The 19,408-nt window shown below is 40.5% G+C and overlaps 1 protein-coding gene across 1 annotated transcript in view; it reads left to right on the forward strand.

The window, feature by feature from the left end:
- Window positions 1–14,545, forward strand: part of LOC139644888 (ryanodine receptor 2-like) — a 70,575-nt gene extending 56,030 nt beyond the window's left edge. The window contains exons 88-105 of the mRNA XM_071520420.1: window positions 77–181; window positions 470–551; window positions 660–1,969; window positions 2,740–2,798; window positions 3,112–3,256; window positions 3,370–3,456; window positions 3,817–4,029; window positions 4,284–4,414; window positions 4,729–4,771; window positions 6,773–6,909; window positions 7,907–7,967; window positions 8,382–8,528; window positions 8,707–8,841; window positions 10,046–10,202; window positions 10,414–10,478; window positions 12,194–12,294; window positions 13,067–13,118; window positions 14,450–14,545. Of these exons, the coding sequence (XP_071376521.1) occupies window positions 77–181; window positions 470–551; window positions 660–1,969; window positions 2,740–2,798; window positions 3,112–3,256; window positions 3,370–3,456; window positions 3,817–4,029; window positions 4,284–4,414; window positions 4,729–4,771; window positions 6,773–6,909; window positions 7,907–7,967; window positions 8,382–8,528; window positions 8,707–8,841; window positions 10,046–10,202; window positions 10,414–10,478; window positions 12,194–12,294; window positions 13,067–13,118; window positions 14,450–14,545 (3,126 nt within the window). The remainder of the gene's footprint in view (window positions 1–76; window positions 182–469; window positions 552–659; window positions 1,970–2,739; window positions 2,799–3,111; window positions 3,257–3,369; window positions 3,457–3,816; window positions 4,030–4,283; window positions 4,415–4,728; window positions 4,772–6,772; window positions 6,910–7,906; window positions 7,968–8,381; window positions 8,529–8,706; window positions 8,842–10,045; window positions 10,203–10,413; window positions 10,479–12,193; window positions 12,295–13,066; window positions 13,119–14,449) is intronic.
- The last annotated feature ends 4,863 nt before the right edge of the window (window positions 14,546–19,408 follow it).

Here is a 19,408-nt window from a genome sequence, read left to right on the forward strand (position 1 = left end):
TGTTGACTTGTCTGTTTCTACTAGTTGAGGCAATTGTTAAAGTGATGCAGCTTACATTATTAATATGTGCATCCAGGGCCCATGTACTGGGAACCAGCAGAGTCTAGCCCACAGTCGTCTGTGGGATGCTATAGTGGGATTCCTCCATGTCTTTGCCCACATGCAAATGAAGCTCTCTCAGGTATTGTACTTTGTTCCACTGACTTTTCATTTGCATATTTTCTTTCTCATTTTGCTAAAACATAAATATTCAGGTGATGCTGTAATGGATTTCCCCCTGCACACCTCATTTTAGCTGCTTGCATTGTTGGCGATACATAAATTTATTGTCAATCTACCGTTGCACTTATTGTAAATTGCTCTTGGTAAGGTAAGGGTGTCATGCTAAATGTTTAAAATGTGAAATGTATAACAGGATTTCTGATAAACATGCAGCTGGAACACATTTATTTTATTTTTTCATTCACAGGATTCAGGGCAAATTGAGCTTCTGAAAGAGTTGATGGATTTACAAAAGGACATGGTTGTGATGCTGCTTTCTATGTTGGAGGGTAGGATTTCCACATACTGTATCTTATTATTGTTGTATAATTTATGATAATGAATGGGTTACAGGTTATCATTATTAATGCTAAACTTTATTTCTCTCTTTACTCTAGGTAATGTGGTTAATGGAACCATTGGAAAGCAGATGGTGGACATGCTGGTAGAATCATCAAGCAATGTGGAAATGATCCTCAAGTTTTTTGACATGTTCCTCAAACTTAAAGACCTCACCTCCTCAGATGCCTTCAGAGAGTACGACCCTGATGGTAGGGGTTGCATCTCCAGGAAGGACTTCCAGAGAGCCATGGAGAACTGCAAGCGCTTCCCCCAAGCCGAGACTCACTTCCTCCTCTCCTGCGCTGAGACCGATGACAGTGAAATCCTGGATTACGAGGCCTTTGTGGACCGCTTCCATGAGCCAGCCAAAGACATTGGCTTCAGCATTGCTGTTCTCCTCACCAATTTGTCTGAACACATGCCTAATGACTCACGACTGGGGACATTCTTGAAACTGGCAGAGTGTGTCCTGACTTACTTCCAGCCCTATCTGGGACGCATTGAGATCCTGGGCAGTGGGAAGCGTATTGAGCGTGTTTACTTTGAGATCAGTGAGTCTAGCCGCACACAGTGGGAGAAGCCACAGGTCAAAGAATCCAAGAGGCAATTCATATTTGATGTGGTCAATGAGGGTGGGGAAAAGGAGAAGATGGAGATGTTTGTCAATTTCTGTGAGGACACCATCTTTGAGATGCAGCTGGCAGCCCAGATATCTGGCTCAGACACTGGACAGAGGTGTGCCGGAAAAGGGGCAGAAGATAAGGAAGAGACGAGTACAGGTGAAGAAGGAGGCCAGAACACCTCCGACAAAGGATTGCTTTCCTTATCATATTGGTTTTTATTACTGATATCGCTACTTTCTGTCAAAAACCTGAAGAAGCTGATGAAAATGACTCTGAAGGATAGCCTTATGTCAGCTGTTTCCTTCCTCCGATTTATTTTCATGGCTGTGGTCCACTGCATTTGTGCTTTAGTCCGTGGCATCATCTATGTGCTGTACGTAGCCTTTGTCAATGGTGGGCTCATAGAGGGAGCCAAGAAGATGACGGTATCAGACTTGCTCAGTGGTATCCTTGAGCCAACACTCGATGAAGTCATGGAGGTGCCATGTAGTGTGGACCGGCTGAGGAAGTACACCGGCAGTTTCTCTTCCCAGAGAGAATTGAGGGAGTTGGGTCAGGTGGCGGCTGTGTCCTCTCCTCAGGAGGTGGATGTCCTGTCAGACATATTTGGCCTCAGAGTGAGGAAGGAAGGAGGTCAATACAGACTCTTAACGCACAACCTCACAGCCAGTCTGACTGACCTGTTCAACACAGCCACCAGACACATTGCCACCACAGATATCTCTGAGAAACATCAGCGGATGGTATGAATTTATTGTCTCTTTGTATATGTGATGGTTGCCTTCATGTGGGTTTGTCAAATCTGTAATGGATGGGTTTTTGTCCCCCCCTTGATGAAATCAGGGGAGGGACTATGGATGTCCCTCTGTCTGTCAGCACAATATCTTGGACACCACTAATCAGATTTTGAAGAGGGGGGGTTGGGGTCTGTACATCATGCACAATATCTTCATATTTTCACGAAACAGGGGAATGATGTTTTTCATTGCCCCATTTCGGCATTTTCAAAATTGCACTCATTGGCCTAAATGGGGGTGCCACAGCATTTTGTTTTAAATTGTCTGTACATCACGCACAATATCTTGGACGCTACTGATAGCATTTTGCCTAAATTTTGTGGAATGATGCATCTTATTTCTATGTTACGGCATTTTCAAAATTGCACTGATTGGCCTAAGGGGGCCACAACATTTAATTGTTTGCACAATATATTAGACACCAATGAATGGCACTTCCACTTCCCCTTTCAAGAAACATGAGGTAACATATTTACTTCTACTAATTGCCCTACTACAACTTTCCATCATTCGTTGGGGACGACATGTTTACTTGTTTCTTAGGAGGTGCACTGTTCCATTTACCCATGTTTACTTTTTGGTTCAATGTATTTCTCAAGGTTTATCTTTTTTTTTTTTTTACATTATTAACTTTTCCGAACACTGCACTGCTTTGATACTGTATTGATTTGTATTAAAGTTTGATTACCTGCATTTTACAATGCTTTCAGGCCCAGACCACCAGAGAGGGAAAAACAGAGGAAGATGAGACATTACCTGAATCAGAGAAAGCAAAGTGAGTGTGTTGCGTACCTCTTAAAAGCTTAAAGCAGGATTATTTGACTTAGGCTGCCTCAGCACGACCTAAGACATGGCTTTAATCAATAGCCATATGATATGAGTCATGTTTTATGTATAAAAAAGAAGCATCAGAAGTATCGAATTGTGTGGTACCAAAATGTGATAAAAAAGTATCTGAGATATGTGAGAAGATACCTGACAGTATTTAAGTCACATTGCATCATCAGAATAATACGAAACTCTTAAAAAGTACTTGTCAGAACAAAGCTCTGCGGTCATCCTTCTGTTTGTGTTTGGACTGTTTGCAGAGGAAAGGAATCTGAGAAGAGGTTTGGGAAGGAGGAAGCCAAGGCAAAATGGAGAGCCAAAAGATGCTCCAATAAGCCCGAGGAGCCAGAGAGCCAGCAATCTGCCCTCTGGCAGATTATAAGCACTCATCACAAGAGGCTGCTGGTAAAGCACACAAACACACAAACACACAGGTATCCACACATGCACCCACATACACATCTCAACTAACCTCCTGTGAAATTGATTGTTCTTTCTTTCTTTTTCTTTTTTTTCAGAATTACTTTGCAAGGAATTTCTACAACATGCGCATGCTGGCTCTGTTTGTTGCCTTCGCAATCAACTTCATTCTCCTCTTCTACAAGGTGAGATATCTTTGTTCATTCTCTTCTGGCTCGTGCCTTCCCATCTGCAGAACAAATTAAGCTTGCCATGTGTTTGTGGAACATACAGTATCTCTTAGATCTGGTGGTTTAAAACTTTTGAAGGACAAGGCTGTTGATGGCAATCTGTGGGGCAGCCAACTCTAAAAGCCAATGTATAAATCCTTCCGCATGGCAAGTTGTGGCACTTTCCACACTGTGACATGATGTTTCTCTGGCAAGAATGAGGAATATATATATATATATATATATATATATATATATATATATATATACTATATTTGGCTCAGATGTATTGTTCGTCTTTGGTGATGTCACCCTTTCTTACTGTGTCACTCCCAGGTATCGTCCTTGCCTGCACCACATGAAGAGGAGGTGGTGGTCACATCAGTCCACAGTGAAGAGCAGGACTCTGCTGTGGAGGACGATAATCAAGGCAACGTTTGTTTTGTCCTGGAGGAGAGCAGCGGATACATGGAACCATCCCTCCGCTTCCTTGCTGTAGCACACACACTCATCTCTTTCTGCTGCATCATCGGCTACTACTGCCTCAAGGTATACTAGCTCAAGCATACTTTTGTGGATTTGTAATGACCCCATTTTCCTTTTTCAAGTCCATTTCAATCCATCTTATATATTATGAAACCTTTAGGCCAGAGTTGAGCACTTTGCAGACAAAGATGGACTTTCACACAGCCAGCTAAATTTAATTTAAAAGATTTTAAGGGAGAAATATGAGATTTGCCAACTTACCACCAGTCTGTTTGTCCAGAGAGAGAAGTGCTTAGTCCAGTGCATTTGATTGGCAGGTACCATTGGCGATCTTCAAACGTGAGAAGGAAGTGGCCCGGAGGCTGGAGTTTGACGGGTTGTATGTGACAGAGCAGCCCCCCGAGGAGGACATCAAAGGGCAATGGGACCGACTGGTCATCAATACACCGTACGGTTATAGTCACATAATAAACTGCATTGATGTCATATTGATAATATCATTTTAATTAATTCAAATAAAAAAACAACAACCATTTATTATCCATAATGTTTTTTCCTTGAGGTTTCATAATCCCTGTATTCCTCTCAAACCCTGCTTATTAGCACCTTATTTTAATTATATTATAACTTAAACAGTGTAGTATATTTATTTACTAGAGGAAGTGTTTCACTCGCAGCACTGTCCCAGTTTTCTATAAAATTTTAAATTACCATTTTGGCCACGTCATAATATTTTTTGACAGTCTTTGTTTCTCTTTTCAGATCATTTCCCAGTAATTACTGGGATAAATTTGTGAAGAGGAAGGTAAGATCTCCACAGGCCTGTAGCTTTAGTACCTTACAGCTACAATATTCTACTGTATATTCTATGCATGTATGGATGAATTTAATTATGTGTGTATCTTACTCAGTGACACTCTATTAAGAAAGTAACTGGAATTTAATGAACCATTTAATGGCAGGTGTAATCAGTCCCCTATCAATTACAAAAACATTTTCACTGTCCCCAGAGACAGTTTAACACTTTGGTCTCCTGCCTTTGAAACCACTTACATAAGTGGTGTTATAAAGAGAAGTAATATTCCTGTTTTTACTGAAACTTTTCTGGGTAATTTTTCATTTTAGGAACTTTTTTAGGTGATTTGGGGAATTTTCAAATAAATAAAGAAAACTTAGATGCGGTACTGTAGTAAAAAATCTTTCATATTAAACAAAAGTCAATGCTCTGTAATTCTAGCTCTTTCTTGAAATCATTGTAGGTGTGTTAAAGCAAACTCACTAGTACCTGGTTTTACCAATTAGCTTACCCATTCAACCAGGAGAATCAATTAATAAAGCAGGTTGTTAAATGCCTGCAGACACGGCAGCCCTCAAGCACTCCCCACATAAAGCAACATCTCAACAGTATGTCTCCTCATCAGAGCACAGTAGCTAGAAAGAGTATTGGTCAAAACATTTAAGTAATGTAGTTCGTCATGTAGCACTTTTGCAACTGTATGTTGCATCTTATACAAAATTAATATATGATGTGTGGAAACAAGTCCTTAATTTGTGGAATGATACTGTCTACCTATGTCTTGCACTGTCTCCTTGCTTTGAATATTCTGTATCCTGTCATCTTAAGAGCCTGGGGTAAAACGGAGATGGTGTAATGCCTTCAAGTGCTTCTGATAATCTCCTACTTCTGAGTTCAGGAGTTGTAAATATGGCTTTGCTCATTCAAGTGCTTTTGTTTGGAAATGAGAACAAAATGGACCATGTAACAAAATTAGTTTTTGGGTGGCTGTTGATTTAGTTTATAAATCAAGTGGCAGAAAGCTCCTTTGTGCTGCAGCAGCAGAATACAGAGGAGAAAATAGTATCAGTCATGTAATTGATGTTTTAATTCATTTATTAGCCACAGTTTACTGTACATATACATCTTATTGTATTGTTACTGTACATATACATATTAACTGAAAGTTAAACAATGAGTAATAATAGAAAGATACATCAATATCGATTGTTTGCTTAAGATACGAAACAATAACATACATCGTAATTACCATCAGTTGTTCACGCGGCTTCCATGCTCTTCTCCAAAATGTTGCATCTTGACAACTTGGGTATCATAGAAAATCATTACATACCCTGTCATACTTACCACCTTGTTCGCTTTGTTCATGTGCATTCAGCTTGTAATTAGATATTTCCCACAGCAATTGAAGGCAACATAACAGTTAGAATAAGTCCCAGCATTATGCTGCTGCATGTTGTCAGCATAACTGACGCTAAATGCACTGATTTTAGTTGTAGTGCTACCAAATACATGAATCAATTTGTTGCATTTGATCTTCCTCAAAGCACTTTGCATTTTTTGCATATTTGGTAATGCTGCTTGTCCATGTTCCTTTGTTAGGTTGACTCAGTCATGATTAATACAAAACACTCAGTCTCCACTGTCATCTCAGATGTGAAAGATATGAAAGGTAGAATGTACCAAAGTAAAGTTGGAAAGAGGAGAAACATGGACCAGTTATGCACCAACCCCACCCCCCATCCCCCCAATCCTCTACAGTGCCGACTGTCTTAACTTTTTGTATCAGTCTTGCTTGGCTCACCACCAGCCCACAGGTCAACCAGCGCATTGGGAAAACTCCCAATACTCCAGATGGCCAGTCCACCTAGACTGCTATCTCATTATTGCAAATATGGTGCAATAGAAGTCACTCAGTCAGTCAGCTCTTGTCACAATTTTTTCAGATAGGAAGACACTGTAAAACTATTGTTTTGGTCACTATGTAAACCTCTCTTCTTTCCCTGTCAGGTGATGGATAAGTATGGTGAGCTTTATGGCTGTGAGAGGATCAGTGAGCTCCTGGGTCTGGACCAGGCTGCTCTCGACTTCAGCTCTCAGAGACAGGAAAGAAGGAGGCCCAAGAGAGAAACTGCCTGGGGCGCTCTGTGAGTAGATAAAATATAGAAAATAGACATCCTTGCGACTCTACATGCTTCAAAAGTGTCAGGGGCATAAACTGCAGCTGTTTTGTCTATCATGGTGGTTGCTGAGATTAGCATTTTAAACTGGTTGTACTTGTTTATGTCTTTTGTATGAGGCATGGCACAGCAAACTACAAAATGCATTAAGTTATCAATTTTATTTTTTATGCCAATATATTGAATGCCAGTCACTGCATATGATTCTGGCCAGTTGGCCCCTTTGGTTGCATCAGTCTCACAGCTAATATAGTATGCAGTTCAGCAGATGGCAGTTACACAAAGCTACACAAAGTTGATGGTAGTGATGAGGCATACTATATGCCTCAAGAGGCTATGTACAACTGTGTTTGCATACAGGCAACTCGCTATCAATGTAAAAAAAGGATGAATGATGTTCAAATGAGGAAATCAATATAGAAGTTTCCCTGATGCCTTTTACTCCAGAGGAGAATAGGATTCCTACATGAGCCTCCCTGCTGAGCATTAACAAGATTGGCCTATTGATGTCCATCTCCTGTCTGTCTGAGCCTTGTCAATAGCACTGTGGAATATCATTTCAGACAATTGAACTGCATGCATTGCAGCTGATGACAGAGCACCCACCATCATTATTAATAGGCACCACACTGATATTGTGTGTGTGTGTGTGTGTGTGTGTGTGTGTGTGTGTGTGTGTGTGTGTGTGTGTGTGTGTGTGTGTGTGTGTGTGTGTGTGTGTGTCCGTGTTGGCATGCATGTGTGTGTGCTACTTGATAAGAGTGTGGCCAGAGACAAGAAGGTCCCAGAACATTATGTCTTGCTTGAGAACGTACAGGACATTTTGAGTTGAATCCACGTCATAGACAGCCTCCTTTAGAAAAGATATTGTAGCTGTAATGGCCTGATCTGAACCACAGACATTTTGACCCTATTTTCTAAGTTCGTATCTATTGTATCCATATGAAAATGGCGTTTCTTTCAGGTTCAGCTCCATTGACGTCAAGTACCAGGTCTGGAAACTAGGAGTTGTATTCACTGATAATGTAAGTTGAGCTGGCAAAATATCCTGTGACTGATTTTTATTATGGCTTTTTCTTAGTTTGTTTGCATGTGTCTTCTTGTCGCTACAATGCCAAGATAAGAGTGTTACTTCCTGCAATTCATATTCACTGATAATGTAACATGACCTAGCAATATGTGTACAATATATCTAATATTTTATGACTCATTCCTAGTTTGTTTGGTCTCTTGTTAAGATAAGATTTTGTTTCATACAATTGCACATGTGCCGAGTGAAGGTGGCAATATCCTGTGATCCTGTCTTATCTAAAATACACATTTGTCCCTGCATCTTGTCTGGTAATCTCTATGGCCTATCTTGGTGTGTGTGTGTGTGTGTGTGTGTGTGTGTGCGTGTGTGCGTGCGTGCGCGTGTATGTGTGTGTGTGTGTGCACAGTCCTTCTTGTACTTGGCCTGGTACATGTCCATGTCAGTTCTGGGTCACTACAACAACTTCTTCTTCGCTGCTCACCTTTTGGACATCGCCATGGGCTTTAAGACACTCCGTACCATCCTTTCCTCTGTCACGCACAATGGGAAACAGGTGTGTGTGTCTGTCCCTGTCCATCTGTCTCCATGTGTGTTCATACATGCAATTTGCATGCATGTGATGTTTGCTTTCACGCCGGAGGGTTATATTAAGGCTTTTCTAAGATGAAGACGTGTATTAAAGCCCATCTGCCTCTGTCTGTCCATCTGTCTTTTCTGTGTGTGTTTGTCAGTTGGTCCTGACTGTGGGCCTGCTGGCTGTTGTGGTGTATCTCTACACTGTCGTGGCCTTCAACTTCTTCAGGAAGTTTTACAACAAGAGTGATGACACGGAGACCCAGGACATGAAGTGCAATGACATGCTTACTGTGAGTTCAGTATGCATATGGACAGGCGCACACACACACACACGCACACAGTCTCTCTCTCTATCTCTCTCTCTCTTTTGATCTCTCTCCGCTCTCTCATCTTGCTTTCTAACACACACACACACACACACACTGACTCACACAAACACACACTTCATTTTCTGCCTCCTCCTCCTCAGATCCAGAGGGGTGGCATAGGATTCTGACAGTGATCCCTATTGTTGAAGTGAAAACAGCCTCTTGTCTTAGTCCCTCCACTACCTATCTATAGAATGATGGACGTTTGGATGGAAAAGCGCTCCTCAAGCCTGAGCATGGCTCTTTGTTTGGCCACGGATAAATTCACTACATTAACACCCCTCTGCCTGCTCTATTCTAATGTGGTCTCCACTGTCACTCACATGAGCAGGCGGATGGGAAGCGATAGCATTTGAATAAAACCCTACTATTATCGGAGCCAGGGGATATTACATTAAATCCTGAGTCACACTCATTGTTATTGTTTATGCTTGACTTTTAGCAGCAAAATAGGTAGCAACAGGGATTTGCAATCCCCTTTCCATCATTACAACAGCACAGCACCACTGTTTCAGACCAATGCAATGCAAAATGGCAAAAATATGAATCCGAAGATAACCAGAAGATGCCTCATTCTCTACTGTTCAATCGCTGAATGTTCTTTGAAAGTTTTGCAGCCATCATTGTATTTTGTTTTTGTTCAAGTTCCTTGCAGAAAATGTCATCCTTGGCACTTAGAGGCACAATATAAAAGTCCTTCTTAGACACCTTGACTGTTATCTCCTTGCCTCATACTCATACCAAATCTCAATGGGGGACATTAACTATCTGAGGAGAAAACATCTCCACCCATCTGTGAAATTGTATAGAAATAGTGCCAGTATTGAATTTTAAATGTTCTGCAAACGTTTTGCAGCCAGCATGGATGCAGTCATAGAGAATACATAAAGTCAATTCTCAATTTGTTTTTGTTTGAGTTCCTAAAAGACAGTATTGTCCTTGGTGTTTAGAGGCACAGTGCAAAAATCCTTCCTTGACACCTTGATTCTTCTCTCCTTACCTCGTACCCTTATCGAAACTCAGCAGAAGAGATCGCCTATCTGAGGAGATCAATATTGAGCTGGAATGCATACTGTACTGTAAATGAAAATCTGTGGTATTCCACTCTCGTTTTTTCGGGCTTCAGTGCTACATGTTCCATATGTATGTGGGCGTGCGCGCGGGTGGGGGAATCGGCGACGAGATTGAGGACCCCGCTGGTGACGAGTTTGAGGTGGAACGCATCGTATTCGACATCACCTTCTTCTTCTTCGTCATCGTCATCCTTCTGGCCATCATCCAGGGTGAGATACAGTGTGAAAATCTTACACAAGTACAGCTCAGCTTCCATGGAAATCCATACATGCATGAGCACTCACATGTTTTCACCAAGACGCACACACTTGTCACAACAGTTCCACTGACACCTGTCATTCAAACACAAACACAGCCATGCACATGCATACCCGTGCACAGACACACACACACACACACTTATGTACCTTCTTTTTGCAGGCTTGATTATCGATGCCTTTGGAGAGCTTCGTGACCAGCAGGAGCAGGTGAAAGAGGATATGGAGGTGAGAGGTGAAACTTTCTTTCGCATGCACACACATGCATTCTTGTATGCATACACACACACACAAACACACACACACATATCTGAATTCCAAACAACCATAAGTTTTGAGTGTGGCCTGTAGTCTGGACAGTATGTATTAAATCAGATTTAGATAAAAATTATTATTATTATTATAGCCTAAATGCACTATACATCAGATTCAGATTAAGGCTACAGAAAACATTGGCTGATTTGTCTTTATGCTTACAGTACTGATTTAGTAGTAAATTAGCTTGAGGTCACGTGTAATTTAGGTTTGAGATTCAGTAACTGTGTGTTCAAGATTAAGTAGATTGGGAGGTTGTTGTGGAAGCTGGTGTCAGAGGAAACGCTTCTACCATTGGCCCTAATGAGAGGATACGATTATCACTCTGCCCTCGATAATTAGAAGACAATCATTACAGCAAGTTCAGTGGGAGCCAAACAAATCCCCACTAGAAACGCTAATTGAATAGTTGATATTGTGCAAATAGAAAAATATAGTACATTTTTGATAAAATCTATCTTCGGTAGAACTATTAGCTAAGGTGTAATGCTTGCTGTCTTTTTCTAGTTTTTCAATCCTTATGTGCTCTGTCTCTTTCTCTCTCTCAGTCTTGGTTCTCTCATGCGCGCAAGCCCACACTCTTACAGACTTGTGAGACAATGGGAGTTTAATTGCTGCATAATAAGTAGCAGCTAGATGTTGGAATGCTAATAAAATTGTGTTTATTGTCTTATTAGAGATTTAATTTACTTTGCATTTGTCTTAAACATGAACGTTTTCTTAATTACTGGTTGATGCTATCACTAATTAACACACAGTGTTAAGGCATGGTTTCTTACTTTCGGGCGGAAAGGTCCCCCGTAATGTGTTATTGGCTTGTTTCTCATGGATTCCAAACCAACAAGCAAAGGTTTTTAATGTTTTAGCTTATATTTATTTACATAAATAAACATGTCATATGGTATAGGTGAGATAAAATACTAGGAAAAGACGGTGCATTCGTGGGTCAAAATAATTCTAAAACAGAAGATACAAACAAAATGAAAATAAAGCAAGAAAATGATCGTAAAACAAAAGTAAGCAGAGAGTAAACAATGAAGAAACTGAAAGAAAATTATGTGATACTAAAATATTAATGAATTAAATAGTGTGTGTGGGTGCGTGTGTGTGTACATTTGTGTGTATCTATACATATGAGTTATGAGCGAGCTTGTGTGCATGTCAGTGAGTTATCACAGCAGCAGGTTTGGTAAGTGTGTGTGTGTGAGCATAACAATTGCTGAGGGATCAATTTTTAAGTCGTCAAACAGATCCTAAGCATTTATTTTGAATTGTTGTGGAATGTGGAGTTGTTACCTGTGTGGATGCAATATTTCCGTAGGCAGGATCCTCTGTGGCTTATGAAAAACTGGCAGTGAGTCATTCTTTATTACAGCCTGTTATATTTTGTGGGATCCGCTGAGTGTCTTTGTAAAGAGAAATAACTTTAAAGACGTCAGATTCGTTTGACTGGCATGCTGAATCAAAAGGTCCCATAGTGGCAGGATAAATTCTACATTGGAGTCCCAGGCTAACAACAACTTTAAGGACCTCTGCTCTTGAAGTTTGGATTTTATTTTGAATGTACACTAGACAACATTATGTTTGTTCCATGAAACATTACATGTCCCTCCTTTCTCCTTCTGCAGACCAAGTGCTTTATATGTGGAATAGGGAATGACTACTTAGACACAGTCCCTCATGGCTTTGAGACTCACACTCTACAGGAGCACAACCTGGCCAACTACCTGTGAGTTGATTCATGCTTACCAGTTTTGAGTCACGCGTTGGGTTCAGCTGTCACTATTACACTGCCAAAGATAGTCTCAGCCAGATGATTTTGCAAATATTAAAACTGACAACCGAATATGGCATTAATAAAATGGCAGGCCTTTGTCATGCTATTACCTCCCACAGCTAAGTGTAAGTATGTCGCATGCCCCATAATTGCTTATAATTTAAAAAAAGAAAGGGAAAAAAAGCAGCAGATTGACATGTTATGAAATTTCACAGACAGCTCAAGATGTTGTTAGTTACCATGATTAATCACTTATCCAATATACAGGGGAATACACTCCTGTAAATCATAACTATTAGACTTTGATATGCATTATTGAGTTTGTATTTTAGGCCTGTTCTAAGCAATATTTTTCCCTTACCTCCCCCAGTAGCCATCCTCAGCAACTGGGTTTATAAATCAGACCTGAACCACTGTTCTGTTTAATTCAGCTTAATTTAATTTAGTCTTAACTGATATGTCTATCAATTAACATGATGAGAGCTAGCCAGCCTATAAACCATCTAGTTTACTTCAGTGCAAATTGTAGCAGTAAATACAGCTGTTTGAGTGTATCTGTAGCCGTTTCCAGTGAAATATAACAAATATAACACATTTTGATTTTTCCACTGGTTCTTCATATAGTTCTATGGATTTCTAGCAGGTTTTCTTTTCTATGCTGAATCCAAGTATGAGTTGGAGGTATATGAGTTGCTAGATATGTCCCTCTTTTGTGTCCTGACAGATTTTTTGTGATGTACCTCATTAACAAGGATGAAACCGAACACACGGGACAGGTATGATAGTTGTTGTCTCTTTTGTTTTCCATGAATTTTCCAAATCTAACACACAATAAGGGGTTGGCATTGAGAGCATGTACAAAAATTTTACTTCCACTGCCACTTCTGACAGTTCTTAATCATTCCTTCCCCAACGATTCCTTCACGGCTGAATGACTCATTAATTCCAACATTTCTAATGGTGATAAAACTGTAGTCTAACCTTTTCAACTAGAAAAGACCGAACCTCTATTCACACTGTCTCTCATAAAAGCCACCCAAATTAAGGCATGCTCCCTTTTATGATAATGAACATCATAAAAAAATTTTTAATGTGCAATTACTTCTTCAAAAATCTGTTATAATTGTGTTACTCTACAGTAAATTATTCTTTCATTTATCCACTCATTTACAGTTGGCTCTAGGCTCTAACTTTGAAGTTGTATCCAATTTTTTTCTAATTACGTTGTTTGAAGTAAATACATTGTTTCCATGTGTTTGCTGGTAGCATGCATGAGATATGTGCATATATTGACACGTCCATGCAGTATTACAGCTATAAATCAAAAGTGTGGGGGCTTGAAAGGTGAGGTAGAAAACTTCAAGTCGGCACATATTTTATTTCTCTTGTTAACAAATCTTTAAAGTCCCTGCCTCACCATAGTCATATGGTGATCCTCCTATACATCCTAAACACTATGTTGTGCAGCTTTGTTTTCCATGACCTGTTGCATAGTAAAGAGGAGTATTGGAATTCAGCAGAAACATTTTTACTTTCCACTGCAATGAAAGAGCTGCATCTTTATCTCTTTCTGTCTGTCTCTGTCTCGCTTAAATCATGAATGGGATGAGGAAAAGTTTATATCTAAATGCTGCATAGTGTAATATTAAAATAATGAATCCCTTCTCTATCAGAATAATTTGGATATTTTTTTGTGGCACACAATGCATCTTGAATATGATGCTGCAGCATTGATAAAAGGAATAGAATATTATATTCCTTATCAGCCTGGCACATTTTGGCCAATTGGGTGCAAGTTCCAAAATTGAGTTGGGTCCTGGGACCCATCGCTAGATATACTGTGTATGTTATTTTAATGTGGTATATTTCTCAGGTGTGGATTAAAAGGAAGCGGCCACATGGATTGTTTTTTTCACAATGTGTGAAATAAGTATTTCTCCATTGGGACAGGACAGACATACATTTGAAGAATTTCAAATTTGATTTATATTCTCCATGGATGCTCTTTAGATTGCTATTCTGATTGAAACAATGAGCTGATAATCAAAGGATGGATAGTTTGAGACAGTAGTGACAAAATATATTACTGATCTTTTGACTTTGCCAGGAATCGTACGTGTGGAAAATGTACCAGGAGCGTTGCTGGGAATTCTTCCCTGTGGGAGACTGTTTCCGTAAGCAATACGAGGATCAGCTTGGATGAGGGGAAATCAGAGATCTGAGAGCCTCCCTCGATAATGTCATCACACAGACGCCATCTTGATTGATGACCTTGGACTCACCAAATTACCTTGAATGTTGTGTGTGCACTACGCTGACTTTGGGTTTTGGAGTGATCTTACCTTAACATTTATATTATGTTGAGACACAGTTCTAATTTGTATTTATTGAATCAGTTGGAAACAATGTGACAGCTTTCAAAATTGTTTATATTCATAAGAAAATATAATGTGCTCTTTTGTGTGCTATGGGTTTCCTGTAGTCAGGAAATTGCCCATTTTATTGGTTTCCTGAGTCTGCTACAAGTGTATTCACAGGGTAATGTAACAGTCAGTTTACTAACGATTTTATAAATCATTACCTTCAAGTAGTGAAATAAACTTAAAATGTGAAATCAAAAGATGTTACAGATTCATTTCCATAGCACTTTGTTGGCTGGATTTGTCTTTGTAAAGCTCATGTTTTCAGTGAATGCAGTGTTCTATCTTTCCAATCACAGCCTCACACCCCTTTCCTCTGTGTGCCTCATCCAGATAAACACTCTCCCTCTGGCATCTGTTCTTTTCACCCTCCTCGCCTCTGTTCCTTGGGGCTCTCCTCTCCTCGCCTATTGTTCTCCTCTCCCCAGGTTCCTTGTCCTCCTGCTGTCCTTGCTTCTCCTCCTTTCCTCTCCTCCCTTCCATCCTCCTCTCTTCTGTCTTCTTCAGCACTTTTCCCTTACCATTATCAGCCAGTCTGTAGCATGCCAGCATGTCTCTCCCAGAGCCCAGGTCCAAATATTGCCGTGGAAATGGATCATCATGCTTAACGATGTGATGGACCAGTGCCTCAGACACTGCCACAGCCCAGAAACTCTTCGGGGAGTCTCCAGGCGTGACTCATTGACTACAGGAGCGTGGCGAGTTTTGTTAAACTGTTAAAACTGAGCGAGTGTGAATGTGTGCAAAGAGCTAAGCAGCAGGATGATCGGCGTCGGAGTGCCACCTACAGATATTGTCCTCATTATGCAGAGGTCGAACGCTGGGTTTGAGTATTAGTCAGGCTTCACTTTGATATGGATGACACGAGTCAGCAAGTGATGTGTATTCATGTTGCTTTTTGTTACGGCTCATTGATGGAACAGAAAAAGATTTATTTTAGGAACTCTTGCAAGCCTTTTTTTCTGAGAAATTAAGTCCTGGATTATGTTCTTTGCTCAAACAGAAAGTTCACTAAGTGGTTGGGTTAAGTGGCCATTGCAATAATTGAAATAAGGCTATTTTAATAGAATGTGAATTTACTTTTGCCAGATATAATAAAAATGGGACCTCCCTCAGTTTTTTGGGGATAAAATGGTGCCTCACATAGCCATTACTACTCGTAATTGCTATTTTACTTTATGGTTCCACTGAACCTATTGGAGTTTTGAACACCATTTGTTTTCATATTATTGTTTTGACCATATTGTCTAATTGGATTTGGTTGAATACTTTGTCTTTAAAAAGGGAAGAGAACTGTTTTGGTCATAAGATATGCTATATTACTAGTACATGTGAGGATGGTTGTATATAGTAAAAGCAGTTTGTGCTTGTGGCACACTATTTGTAACTGCTGATACTTTTATTTCTTTCATTCTTGGAGCACCTACAAGACCATCCCCTGACACGGATGGTTGAATTTCCATAAGGATGATAGCTACCAGCCCCAAAGACTGAAATAACCTAGTGGATAGGTTGCCATATCAGCCTTTGTCCAGAGAGAGAGAGGAATGTGAAAACCCTCTCTCATCAAAAGCCTATTCCTTTTGGAAATTAATCCCCTTCTAGTATGTTTGAAAATCCATCATACGAACATCAAACCAAAGACATCCAAGCCCTCGCTGTGGTTTTCTCACACCACAGATCCGGTGGTAGACATAAAGCACAGGTTTCGCAGGCAGCAGCCTTCTGCCAGTTGCATTACTAGAACACCATGTATTGGACTTGGGGCACACGTCTCCCCAAAAATCAACCCAAATCAAATATACTGACTGTTTGTTCAGTGGATAGTATTCACATCCGCTTGATCAAAAGGTATTCTGGACAAGATGGATGTTCGCTTGTGGCTTTCATTCTAGTCTTTATGGTCTTTCCATTCTGTGGTTGAGTAATGCTGAGGCCAGAAGGTCTGGATCTGGTTTGGGCTCCGGAGCATAACTCAGTGGCTGAATTTATACTGTGTGCTCAAAATATGAACAGTAACATAATATAACTGTACAGTAACACTATGTGACAGATCGTGTCTGTACTATCTAAGCAGAAAGAAACACATGAATCTTGAGTCCTCCCCCCCTTTAGAAAGGCATGGAAACTCTGTTCTGAACGGGCAACTGACCTGTGCCTCCATCTCTGGTTGGACTGCAGTCAGCTCCTTCACTGGTGTCAGTGGTGCTGGAGCCGAGCAGGACATGTGAGCCGCCTCATTACTGCGGCTATTTGAGAAGTGTGGACAGCAGCTCCCCCACCCACACAATCACACACACACACACACACACACACGCACACTATTTAAAAGCATAAATCGACTGCCACTTCCCCCAGTCACTATTTTTCAACACCAACTCCCAGCTAGACATACTGAAATTGGTGCATATACTATTATACAACTATACTAAACATTTATACATACTTTTCTGAGATTTATTTTGCTTGTCTGGCACAATATAGAAAACCACTTCCTTTCTACAATGAAAGGTGCTGACTTGAACCGACATGCAAACCAGAAAATCCAGGCCTCAAGGCAAGCTTAAGCAAATAGTAAAAGCATGCGGTATTTCAATTCAAATGCAACCCTGATCCGCATGATTTTGCACAACAAATAGACTATACAAGATGAGTTCTTGTCCACATAGAACAGGTTTTGTATGGAATTACTGTAACACATATTAGTAGAGCTGCGAACAGGAACTGAACAACATTATAGGAAATTCACGTTTTGACAACATGAGTGCCTGGTTATGTTTTAAAATGGGGGAGCAAACTTGGAAAGATACATAAGTGGCGGGGGGGTCTGGGGGTCCTCCCCCAGAATTTTTTTTAAAATTTAAAACAAATTTCCTGCATTTCTACACCACCTAACCTCTTGGATTAAGTCAAGAAACAGCCAAACTGAGTACAATTAGCTGATAATTTGCCTGATCAGCCACTCTCAGTAATCAATACAAACACACATTATTAAACCATTGATAAAACCAATAACTAATAGCAGTCAACGTCAGACAGCCTTATCATACTTTAGCAGTTACCTAGTGTTTCTGTAGTGGTGAAAAAACGTTAAAAATATACATATTAGCAGTTTGAATTCAACTGAAGCTCCCTGTGCTCTCCGGGGAAAATATTATGCCAAACTCCCTTTAAGAAATATGACATATTAACAATTCCTTACGCGTCCATAAAAACACATAACTCTAGAAACACAAGATAAAAGATGTATGTAGACAGTCTTCTTGTCAATTCGGCATCAATATAATCCATAAAGATAAACTGTATTTCCGTACAAACTTTACATTTTGGATTTTGTTGCCTCAACTCGCTACCAGCCTCTGTTGGTTAGCAGAGAAGACCGTGGGAATGAGAGGCGAACCATTTTAAAAATTAGATTTCTCACTGAAATAAGTGCTGGTTGGGGGATCAGATACATGCCGAAATAAACACAGACTCATAACACTGTTAATTCACCGTCTATTAGGGTTACCAACATTCTATCCCAGCAAAACGGGACAGGAGGGACTGGAGGGTGGGGTAACCATAGTAACAGCCTACATGATGCTTTGTATAGAGAGGTAGCCTACTCACCTATTTTCTCCATGGATACTTCTTGTTGCTCCTAACAGCATCCAATAACTCTTTGTCCTTCTGCACGGCAAGAAAGAAGTCTTTGCAGGGCATATGAATGTTCACCGAAATTTGAAGCTCACTTTTGATCAGGTCTGTGCTGCAACGGTTTCTTGCATCTGTCCACTTATTGGCCATGAGTGAAAAAATCCTCTCCACAAATGCGTTTGAATCGGGCACACTGAGAACAAATGACACGATCAGGAACAAGTTAGTCAAGTTCTCCTTTCCGATTTTCTGAAAAACAGCCAACCACTTCTCGCTGGTCGATTTTGTGGGGTCCTGTCGTGCTGTTTCGATTTCTTCCTGGCTAGCGCAGAATTCCTCGTACAGTTTGTCCATGTTGGCTGTGTCAGTCAACTTGAGGGCGACCGCCACCTCTTCCAAGTCAGAGAAAGTGAGTTTCTCAAAGAGGCCAATTGGTTTAAGCTTCATCATCACATTGTCTGAGGATAAATCAAACCACTTGTCAATGTATGCAATGAGTCGTAAAATCCCATGAAGTCCTCTTTCACTTTGGCCTTTTCCGTAGGCAGCATTTTTTCCATCAGCTGTCTGGTCTGGAATCCCCAAAAGCTGTCATCTTTTCTTTGCAGCATTTTTGCTTTGAATTTCCTGAATTCCTCGTAAACATCAGTGATGCAGAGTTGGGTTTCCTCTAGCTTCCTTACAAGCCGGTCAAAGACAAGTCCCACATTTTGGAAAAATCACAGGTATATTTCAACTGTGCCAGCCTTCTCCTCATCATCCACAAAAATCTTCTTCAGCACCACAGGACAGGCCTCCCCACATGACCTGAAGTATGCCTTAATCGCTGGCCAGCTCTGTAAGAGACGATCAACAGCTAGATACAGTGGCAGCCATCTGGTGCAGACATGACGCAGAATTTCTCTCCGCTCAATGTCCACAAAGGCGAAAAAACTACCAAGTTCCTCTCGCCGAGAAGCAGATGCTGAGAAGTGGCTGTAAATCTTCAAGACAATTGTCTCTATGTC

Source organism: Centroberyx affinis, unplaced genomic scaffold, assembly GCF_046629955.1.
Source record: "Centroberyx affinis isolate AG114_WGS23_722 - 3 ecotype Tasmania unplaced genomic scaffold, CSIRO-AGI_Caff_v1 ptg000801l_1, whole genome shotgun sequence".
Lineage (NCBI taxonomy): Eukaryota > Metazoa > Chordata > Actinopteri > Beryciformes > Berycidae > Centroberyx > Centroberyx affinis.